The sequence below is a fragment of the Pagrus major genome, chromosome 16 (assembly GCF_040436345.1).
Source record: "Pagrus major chromosome 16, Pma_NU_1.0".
Taxonomy (NCBI): Eukaryota; Metazoa; Chordata; class Actinopteri; order Spariformes; family Sparidae; genus Pagrus; species Pagrus major.
This window is the reverse complement of record NC_133230.1, coordinates 5,635,552-5,646,681: the sequence shown is the minus strand read 5'-3', so window position 1 is coordinate 5,646,681 and position 11,130 is coordinate 5,635,552. Positions and strand designations below refer to the sequence as shown.

General features: G+C 42.5%; 1 protein-coding gene across 2 annotated transcripts in view; it reads right to left on the bottom strand.

Annotated features, from left to right (window-relative positions):
• Positions 1 to 11,130, bottom strand: part of sash1b (SAM and SH3 domain containing 1b) — a 53,246-nt gene that overhangs the window by 2,856 nt on the left and 39,260 nt on the right. Inside the window, exons 3-17 of one of the 2 annotated variants that reach the window (XM_073482964.1) lie at positions 10,904 to 10,954; positions 10,357 to 10,406; positions 7,834 to 7,874; positions 7,408 to 7,494; positions 7,187 to 7,299; positions 6,749 to 6,850; positions 5,458 to 5,590; positions 4,491 to 4,888; positions 3,617 to 3,691; positions 3,381 to 3,521; positions 3,161 to 3,293; positions 2,711 to 2,880; positions 2,417 to 2,623; positions 1,514 to 1,673; positions 1,171 to 1,302 (exon numbers count right to left, since the gene is read on the bottom strand). In XM_073482964.1, the coding sequence (XP_073339065.1) occupies positions 1,171 to 1,302; positions 1,514 to 1,673; positions 2,417 to 2,623; positions 2,711 to 2,880; positions 3,161 to 3,293; positions 3,381 to 3,521; positions 3,617 to 3,691; positions 4,491 to 4,888; positions 5,458 to 5,590; positions 6,749 to 6,850; positions 7,187 to 7,299; positions 7,408 to 7,494; positions 7,834 to 7,874; positions 10,357 to 10,406; positions 10,904 to 10,954 (1,993 nt within the window). The remainder of the gene's footprint in view (positions 1 to 1,170; positions 1,303 to 1,513; positions 1,674 to 2,416; positions 2,624 to 2,710; positions 2,881 to 3,160; positions 3,294 to 3,380; positions 3,522 to 3,616; positions 3,692 to 4,490; positions 4,889 to 5,457; positions 5,591 to 6,748; positions 6,851 to 7,186; positions 7,300 to 7,407; positions 7,495 to 7,833; positions 7,875 to 10,356; positions 10,407 to 10,903; positions 10,955 to 11,130) is intronic. The other variant, XM_073482965.1, reaches the window with a different exon arrangement.

The following is an 11,130-nucleotide window of genomic DNA, read 5'->3' as shown; positions in this document are numbered from 1 at the left end:
AAAGAGGAGCTGTTGTGAAAGGATGCTGAAGAAAAATTCAAAACAAAATGAATGATGAACGAAAGAGAAGAAGGAAGCAGTCAAGTCTGGTGAAGCATGGAGCAATTTATTCCTCACGCTCAACCATGACAGAAGCACACCTCAGAAAATGAGACTTCAGACCCTCAACCCGCCACACTTCTGTCAGAAGTGTTAGAATGAGTTTAACTTTTAAACCGTTTTTTTTAAAGGTTGTCCTTAGTCTGCATTTTAGTGCATTTACAGTTATACAAAATGCCATATTTGAACAATAATAGTATTTAGTAAATATTTTAATTCTTCTGCAGGATGCAGCTTTCAGGCACATGATAAAATATTGTGCAACGTTATATTTTACTGGACTAAAAAAATATACACACAAACAGCAACATCTTGAGAGAAATACACTGTACAAGCGTGGCTGATCTGACATAAGTTCTCTAACCACATGACCTTTTGACATTCACAAGAACTCTTTGCATTTTGACAATTTTTAGACTTTTTTTTAAAGACCAAATAACCACAATAAGAATGATATAGCTATGAATAAAGCAAGCGTTCACAGTAGATATGTACTGCAATTACTGAGAAATGTTTTTTATTTTACTATTTAAATCTTATCACACGCTTATTCAACAGTCACCATTTTCAGCAAACGCAAAAAACCACCACACAACTCACAACTGCAGCTCTATTTGTGAGTAGACCTACAAGCGGCTCCACATATAGTTTGCTTAAGGGTGTGAGAAAAAGTCTTTAGAGGTCACTGCTCTGAACGCGAGTGAACTTTCTAGTCCCATAATAACATATAACCTTGTGTGTTATCCCATTTTGCTTGAAAAGAAAAGGCAAGTAATGCTCTCAAAAGCACTGAACGGACAAAAAAGTGACTGCAGAACAGTTTGGTTCAATGATGCAGAAACAGATGAAAGTATGACTTGAAGAAGAAGAAGATGCTTGGGAAAATAAAAACAGAGCACCAGGAGTAAATGTGACGATAGCAGAGTCTGTCCAGAAGAGCATGGAAACTGAATTTTGGCGGCTTGGAATGCTCGAGCATCGAGAAGGACTGAAGACCACACGAGTCTTTTCTAGTGAAGGATGAGGCAGAGGAGCAGGACAGTGTTCACAGGCGACTCAGGCTGTCATTACCGTTCTCCAGGTTCTCATTACTCTCGTAGCAGCCGGAGTCCCGCGGGGAGTCTCCCGCGAGGCCACGCCGGTCCAGGAGCAGCTTCTCCTGGGAGCCTCCAGACTGACTGCTTCGCTCTGGGTCGCTGCTTCCTGCAAGGCACAACACCACCAGCAGGGGGCAGACAGTCACATCTTATGATCTCAAGAGAAAAGTGCTGGGCAGCTTAGCATGTGTTGCTTTGAAGACACATTATTTAACATGGTGACGGTCTGGAATAAGCTTCATCACAGCTATAAATATTGCTAAAGGTTTTTTCATGTTGTGCTGTGCTCAGGTGAGATGTAACACCCTGTTGGTTACCTGACCCACCATCATACTCTTGCAGCAGCTCCACAGCAGTGAGCAGCACCGCTCTGTGCTGGGAATCTCTGATGTTCAGCTCATCCAGGTCCTCCTCCTCTAACAACTTGAACGTGTCCAGATCCTCGTAGCCGTTAAAAAGGAAGGTGGGAAGATGCTCCTGTGGACAGGTGAGGACAGGTGAGGACGGAGGAAAGAAGGCATTAAAACTTGACCGTGCACAATTTGGATAAAATAAGAACAACAACAACAACAACAAAAAACTTGTAGATGAGAAGTGTCCCATCCCTGTTGTAAATCAAAGATTCAGCATTTCTCTCAAATTTCAGATTACAAAATGTCAAAGTATAGTTTAACATTTTGGGAAATATAGCAAGACTGCATGGAAAATATGAGGCTAGAGCCAGCATATGATTAACTTAGTGCCTGGTAGGCTACAGCTAACAAATATTTCCATTGTCTATTATTCAATTTGTTGTCTGGTCTATAAAATGCCAGTAAATGTAAAAAGAAAAGTGGCTCAAATCAGGGAATAATTACTTTTTCCCCAAAAAACGTACTCAAAGCAGTTTATAGTCGTAAGCTAACCAAACCATTGCCTGGTTTTACCTTTTTATAAAGCATACACACATGAAAGTGATAACAATCTTCTAATCTATCTCTCAAGAGACTGAACATGTATAGTTTCCAAAACGTCTCACTATTTTTGTAATAGAGCTAAAACCAGTGTTGTAAAAAGTACCTAACAGTCATACTTGAGTCAAAGTACGGGACTAAAATGTACTTTCACCCACTGGTATTCTTTTTATCTAAAGCTCATACATTTTAGAAATCCATACAGTGACAATCCCAGAACTGGTTTTGTTTTCAGGACAGATGGTGATGACGTGTTGAGTTTATTACTTTGAGGTTGATGCGATCAAGCAGCTCCTCTACAGACGTGGGTTTGGGTTGTCGGGCCTTCCTCCTCCGGCGCGTCTTCTTGGGCTTCACCTGCTCCTCGTTCAGGACGTCCACATAAATGAACTTGAAGGTGCCGACTTTGCCGTTCAGCATCCCCATCCATGTACCCATCGGAGGCTTGCTGATGATGTCGATGACGTCTCCACTCTGCAACGCAGGATGAGAGGAGCTCAAAGAGATATCAGCTCATCTCAACGTCTTGTGTGATTTACTGGACTGACAACACGGTCATACCTTCAGTTTGAGGGAGTCCGTGTCGTAGGGACTGGGGGTGAAGTCAGTATGAACAAGAGCGCGTCCGCAGAAGGGTCCGCGGTAAGGCAGCTCATCCTCTTCCCCGTCCTCAGACTTCACGCTCTCTCTGTTGCTGTTGGAGGAGTCAGTGGTTCCCACTGTCTGACCACCTTCGTAAATCACGGAGAGACACATGAGCCACTTCCAGAGCACAAGACTGCACGGGTGTGTTAGTATGTGAAAAATATCTTTAATACGTCTTTGAGTCTAACTGGGGTCCCACACGGACAAATACACAGAGACCAGAAAGTTTAGACTATCTCAAAGGCGTCCTTGAAACACCTTTCTGATAAACAGCACACATCTGGAGTTCAAGGCCAAGTTAAAACAAACACGAGAGTTATTTGCAAGTACACCCAGATCTGGCACACTGTAAACACGCAGACTTACTCATGGAACTTTGTCCGCTGAGGGAGCTCCTCAGGCTTTCCACAGACCCTCCAGGCTTCAGTTTGGGTTTCTCCAAAGAGTCTGAGTCCGTCTGAGGTGAGTGAGGGCAGCTGGATATGCGGTCTGGGCTTGACTAGGACACAGAGAAGAAAAACAAAATATAACCTTTTTCCTCACAGACTTCCAAACATTACCTTTAGGAACAGTCTATGGTACATACCTGTTCAGAGAGAGAACAGTGGTATCTCTTGGATATGTGTTTTCTCATCGTTTCTCTCACTGACTTGACTTTTTTGCCGAGGGAAATACGAGATGTCGGTGGAGACTTGACGGGATCTTGCAGACCGTCGCCGTCTTTATTCTAATTCACATACACAAGAAGCAGAACAAAGGCAGATAAATAAACAAACTTCTGATTCAGACAATGGAAATTGAGGAGGAATGACTGTTACATACAGTGTTATCATTGTCAGAGATGACCGCGTGCAGTGAGCGGTTGGTCAGGTCAAATCCTCCAAAGCTACAAGCTCTCTGCGGAAAAACAAAAAATAAAAATAAAAAAACCTTCATAAGCGGAGATGCAGAGACGAAGGTGAACTGAATACAGTGAGTCTTTAGAGCACCCAGCCACCACTGGAGTAACTGTGCCTTGAGCACCTGCTACAGCTGCTGGTTTGTTGAGGATATGTGATTATGTTTAAGCTGCAACATGCATCATATACAGTAAGTTCCTGGAGTGAAGGTCACCACACAAACACAAAACAATTCCTAAGAACCACCAAATGATTCATGTGACAAAATTAGGACATTTGTAAAAACAGAAATCTTTTTTAGAGTCTGTGCAGGAAGGACCCTAGCTTGCAAAGATCACATCCTGTGATATATTTGTGTGATGTTGCAAATTCATCGTGCCAGGTTTCAAACTACGTGCATGTGGCCAAACACAGTTGACCCAACCAGCGTCCTATGAGGAGCTACTGGCAGGCACAGGCATGGTTTAGGTGTGACAACTACTGCAGCAAGAGAAGCGACTGTTATATCAGAAGTGGAGAGTTCATTTAATTGAAAGAAAAACAAAAAAAAAACCCGGCACTGTAGGATTTTCTCAATGGAAGATATGTTGTCGCTCTTGTTAAGGCGTGTATCAGTGTGTGTCAGTGTGAGACTGGACATCACTGACATACACAACTTCCTGTGCGTGGCCATCCGTGAGCTGGATTGTGGGTGTTACAGTTCTCTAAATCTCAAGCTGCAGAACGCTACTTGAAATGATTGGTTTTGCTTAAAGAGGTCGAAGGATGCAACCGACACGACAACTTCCTACACTCACCCCGTGGTGGCTGAGCGGGTTGAGGATCCGGTGTCGGAGCTCTCCGTCGGTCACTGAGCGAGCGATTTTGGGTTCCTCGTTGCAACCGTCCATTTCAGAAAAGCTGGAGCCGCTGCCTTCACATGCCTCCCTGGCCTCCCCTGCTACACTTGTCTCTTGATGAACGGGGCTCCCACCAGACTTGCCGAAGGCCTGGAAGATCTTCTGGCTGCTGCAGGTGTCCAGGCTGCTGGAGGAGGGGGAGGTGGTCAGGCTGTCAGAGTCCCTGTCGTAGGTGAGCTGTTCCCGTAGAGCTGAAGCCAGGGAGTCCACAGGGCAAACAGCAGGCTTCTTCTGCACACCGGAGTACAGGGAGCTGCTGGCGTCTCCACAGGGAAGGCCATCTGTGTTCAGGTTATCTGGAGGGGAAAAACAGGGGAATGGAGGGAGGAAATCAAATCATCTTGTTTACAATTTTTTTGTAGTAAAAATGATCTTAGGACTTTTTTTATGTTGGATTGAAGTGTCCCACATCTGTTTCAGAGGAGAACAATCTACTGTCCCATCACTGATAACTTTCATGTTTTGGCTTTCTAATTGTCAAACAGAAAAACATGTTGGAAAAACAGTATTCTTCAAAACATATATTCATGCAGACTACACAACTAGTGAAATCACGAGGTAAATACTGTTATTAAAGTAAATATACTTAGTCAAACAGTAATTACGTCTAGCACAACTACTGATATTTTGTCTAGACTCTGCGTCACATTCATGCTGAATGTGTGTGTTGTCCCAGGTGCACCATTACGCACTATGTCCTGCCTGTAAACACCTGCGTGTTTGTACATCACGGCTGCATGTAGAGCGACATATTTATGGACTTCTTCTGAAACTTCTTTCACACTTTCTTTTTTTAAATCAAGTAGCAGCAAGAGTTTCGATGGCTGCCACATTATAAGATACAGTCTGTTATAGGATTAAGTACCATCAGCTCCGGGCCTCTTAGACTCGTCGATTCTGATCAGCTTCTTCTTCACCTTCCGGGTCGAGTTGACAAGTTTATGGAGTCTCCTGAATGTCACAGATTCCTCTTGTTCAGTGTCTGACAGGTCGCAGGGCTGATGGGAGAGACCAGAGAGAATTTTATCTCTAAAAAAACTTTTGTCTTATTACAGGAGCTTTGCAGCTATGGTGAACTAACACTATGAGTCAGTTGGAAATAGATTATTATTAAGTTGAGATATGACAGGATATTACATGATACCGACACTTTTGATGTCTTTATACTCAGATATAGCACAAGAGTTCATAAAATTGTTTTCCACTTCTTGTAACTTGAAAATGAAAATAAAAAGGTACGTGGTCTGTGTTCATGCTACAGTACTGAGCCTTCTGTAGAAACTACTTGTAGCTTAATATAAATATGTGGTAGGAAACCACAGTGATGAACCTGGGGCCGTGCAAACAGCTGTCCCACAAGCTGTGTGTCACGGCAGACTAGACAAAAGTTTTTTATATGTGGGAAAAACACGAAGCTGAGCTTCTTGGAAATCACCTAAACCATCATATGAAATATGGTTAGTAAAAAAGTCAGCGGTACATTTGAAGACTCAAGGTCACAGTTTGAGGTTTCATCTGGTGGACAAAACATGAGCGGTACGTGTACACCCCAGAATAAGCATCAGAAGACAAAATGAAAGCACATTAGCAGTTTTAAATACACGACAGACATGCAACGAGATAGAGGTGGTTTATACTTATAAATAATTAAAAAAGAAACAGCGGGGGACAGGGCAATGGACCTGCAAACATCACACACTCACACAGAAAGAGAAAGTGAGAGGAGAACAACACACAAACACACACAGCAAAGAGAAATAGTCAGGCCATCCAGACGAATCTGAAAAATGTGGCCTGAACCTGAGCCCCCTAATCACCCCACCCATGCATAAAAGAGCTGTGGCCTGCATAACAGGGCCCTGTGCTGAATCCACCCGCTCACTACAGCACAATAGGGGGTTAGCGCTTTGACAGCGATGAATAGAAGTCCGCCCAGTGGCCTGCAGTTGGGAGAAGGCCCTGAGCTGCAGGGCTTTAGAGGGGCCCCGGTTCATCGGTGGGACAGGGCAGAGGGAAAGAGAGGGGCGCTGTCAACAGCTCAGCAGCCTTGGCACTGGTGGATCGGAGGCCTTCGTGCACAGCGCACCGCCTGGAGTTGTGATTCAGCATTAAAAAAGCAACTAAGATGCCGTCAGACCGGGCGCTTAGACACTTACGTTGCAGTTGAACAACTCATTCGGGCTGGGACTGGAGGGCTCGGTCCACTCGGTGGGATCGGACCTGCACGTCTGTCTGTTTTGTACCTCAAACTCTTTCAGCTGCAACAAAAGAGGAACCTGTTAGTACATTAACCCACCAACTGACCTGTTATGTATCCTTGAGCTGCTGGCACACATAAAGGGAATCATGAAAGCTGCATTATTCAGACGACAACATGCTCTGAATATGAGCCCACATCAGAATATTATCAGAAAATGCTGTTAACAGCTCACAATAGATCAACTATTTTCAGATTTACACACAGATTTTGCTACAACTCAATAAAACCTTTTTGCAAATGATTCAGAATTCAGAAAGGGCTTCTTGTTTGGAGAAACCACCCATATAATATTAAAGAATAATGTGTTTTTTGAATGAACACTGGGACATCATACCCGTGCCAGGGCTTCCTCTATAGAGATCATATTCTCCTTCACCATCATCATCAGCTGGATACGCTCTTCATCACTCATGGTGATTTCACTGGCCACAAAACCAACATCATCACCTGTCAGGTAGAAAAGTAGAGATATCAGCTGATCGGACCGAACAAAACCGAATTTTATCAAGACACATACTGAATGTCAAATCACTTTGTGCTATTCTCTGAACGTACCTTTTGAAATCTGACGCGTCACTCCTTTCTGCGACTTTCGAAAACTCTGCCAAATAGACTTGCTTTTTCTCTTTCCGTCCCATTTTCCTTCATGGTACAATGATTTAGTTTGAGTTAGTGCAGGAAAAACAGCATCACCACAAAAATAAACATATCCATTTTATAAGCAAAAGACGCCCCAAAAAACCCAAATTAGTTACTCAAAATAAGATATTCTCATAATACAATCATTATGTTCACTCTGCATGTCAAAGAAGAAATATGACCTTCAACTAGCAATACACACAAAAACATTTTTAAATGAGCTTTTCTTAGTTTAGTGTAAAAACAGCTGAGACATTTTGATATCAATCTGATTGCACTCTACAATTAAGCCTCAAGTATATGATGCATGTAAATAAGAGTCATATAAAATGTTCAACTCACCTCCTGATCCATCATCAGAACTAGATTTGTGCACAGGAAACCTAAAAACCAGAACAAAATATTAACTTCACCTGAAGAGTTCAACCGAGGAATCACAGCCATGCAGAAACAGACCGGTACCTGTTGTCCAAAGTTATTTTCTTCATTTTCCCTCCTATCCCACCATCTCCCTGAACATATCTTTCTATCCTCTCGACTTGCGTCAGATTTACAAAAAAAAAAAAAAAAAAAAGAATCACAGAAGTGCTCTGTCCATCATGACACTAGCATCATAGTGAAGGGGAAATCAAAGTAGTCAAAACAGATGAAAAAGACTGGCTGCTGTTGGCTGATGAACAGAGGTCAGTGCTCTACGGCCATGGCAGGAACAATAGAGTCTTTTTCATGTCCAGTCAGGGTTTTGCAGCAGCAGCAGCGCAAACGTGGCCTCTGCATTCCCTGCACACTTTCACCCTCCCTCTCTTTCTCTCTCTCCGTCTGTCTCTCACTCTTCATCTCTCTGGGCTGTTTGTTGTCTATATCTGTCTCTCTCTCTCTCTCCCTCCCTCTCTCTCTCTCTCTCTCTCTCTTCACAGTCTCTCCCCTCAGTTGACACTTGTTGCTGGTGTTGGGTCAATGCACTGTATGAGTGAGCAAACAGATCAGATCTGTACTTTTTGTTTTCTAAATGAGATATTAGTTGTCATATCTTCCACTGCTGAAGTGATAGAAGTAACAAAAACTGTTACCTGTAATCAAATATATACATTTTTGTTCATATTTAGATATTTTTTTTTACATTAATCCACAAATAAAATGTCAGTACTCTGGTTTTCGGTGTCTCTATAGCAGGAGTGCCCAAACCTTTTCCCTTAGATGGCCTAAAACTGAACATTAATGGAAGGCTATGGGCCCAAAGCAAGCACCTGCTGTACTGTGTTGTCAAAATGCAAAGTGGGACAAGGATCCCAAGTTCCCTTAATTGACTGACTGGGTGTGCAAGGTGTCTTTCTGCCAGCTGTGCTCAGATTTTGAAAAATAATTAATAATTAGGAATCCTACTCATGTCTGTCCTGGGAGAGGGATCCCTCCTCTGTGGCTCCTCCTGAGGTTTCTTCTATCTTTTTATTTTTTTTCTCAATATGGCAAGTTTTTCCTCACTGGAATCGAGGGACTAAGGACGGGGATGTCGCTCGCTGTACAGATTGTAAAGCCAACTGAGGTAATGTGATCGTGATTTTGGGATATATAAATACAACTGATTTGAAAGAGCATTTTAAATGATTTTTAATGCTGTATTTTTCTGCTTGGAACAAATTTGGACCATATGGTGGCCAGCTTTGGCCTGCGGGCCCCACGTTCTGCAGCCCTGCTCCAAAGGATACACCGAATATATTTAGACCATAATAAAATCTTGAACACTGCCTTAAATATCATCTGTATGAGTGTAAAACATGTCTGTATTGGTTATTATGAAAGAACAATTCATTTTAATACACCTTCACACAGTTCATGAGGCCAGGAGTAGACCATGATGTTCAAACTCGACTCAGGAGTGAGACATCAGCACCGTTTCCCCTCTTTGATTGAAGAATGTGGGAGACAATAAATATTTGAAATATTCTGGCATGAAAATAATAACAATGAAGTTTGTGTAGCTGTTAACAGTAACAATCTCGAAGGTCGGTGCCACGTGAACTGTGATAAGAGCAAGAAAACTTCTGAAAAAGAAATATTGAAAATTGGAAATGTGTGCAAAAATATACAGAAAAGAAAGAAAAAGATTAATTAACACTTTTAAGATATCGATTGACAAATAATGGTGCAAGTCATCAAACTTATCAGGTGCATTTCCCACTAGGGGGCAGTGTAAGTTTCCTGTGAATCCCATCTTATTGAAGGATATTTGTCTGAGCTGTTCCTATCCAGGTTCTGAATAATACAGGCCTGTTTGTTATTATATCAAAATCCTTAAAAATGTGGATATTGCTCATTTTTGAGAGTTATTATGACTCTTTATCAGGCCTAATCAAATCAATATGCTGCGTTATCATTAGTCATCGCCCGACTCCTTCATCACATGACAGAGCGAATATGACTAATGTCCTCAATCTCTCAAAGGAAACAACAGAAGGAAGGAAGGAAGGAAGTTTAGAGGTGACACAGAAATGCCTCATAAATGCGACTGGACGGCAGCAGGAAGCAGAGGAAAAGCACGAGAGGCACAAAGAGATAATACATGAGGAGGAATCACAGGTCAGCTTCCAACAGTGATCTAACTAATAAATGATAATGTGTCTGGAAAGCCACGACACCACACACCATCTGGACAAAATAACTGTTCCAGCCACTTTCATGACTTTTATCTATTATAGTGTTTCCGTGTGCTTATTATTGCCCCTTCAACCACGTATGTCCTTGTCCTACTTATTGTTCACCCCAGCACCTCCCGAGTCAAGAATGCTGGACCTCTCTGACGCCTCAAGTTGTGGATTCTCGACGTCCTTTTAAAAAAATAAGTCATTATTGGGATTTTCTTTTTACCTTCTCTCTGTCTCTGGAGTGGAGGTGTTACTGCTGAGCCCGAGGGATTCCTGAAGGAGATGAGAAACATGTGACAGTTTTGTTCCAGATTCAGATAACAACCCTTTAAATAAAAGTATTTTTTAAGAAACGACATTTTAAAATATGGCATTTTCCTTTCAAGAAAAGCAGACAAATGTGGAGCAGACAAATTATATTATACAGACAGAATCGACTGTGATTAAAGGGTAGCAAAAGAGGAATTCAGGGTATTCCCTTATTTGTAATGTGTTGCCCTTTTAAAATCTTGTTATGTGGTGGCAACAAAACCCACATATGCCACTAGTTACATTTTTAGGATCTATTCCCTCACATTCCAGGACAGTGTGAAGGCCAGCTCTCTGCATCACAGACAGTCATATGATGCTTTTAAATCTTCTTCTTGGGTTTTACTCAGGATAATCATGACAGGGCAATTCCAAGGCCCCTTATCGGCCCGTCTGCTGACGCACACAGCAGGAAGTTGCCTCCTCTTGGGGGTCTCACACACTCGGAGCTGGACACTCACCTGGATCTGCGAGCGGAGCTGCAGTGATGTGGCCGCTGAGTCAACCTTTCCCTGAAACACACAGGCAGGGGAAGCGGAGGAGTAAATTATAGTGTCATCCTAACGCAGAAATAGAAATAATATTCAGCTTGCTGAGTCGGCCAGCACATGTTGTGGAATAACACCAGTTACCAGCTATGTGTTACCTCTGCAGTGACTTTACTACTAACAGGAAAATATTTGACTTT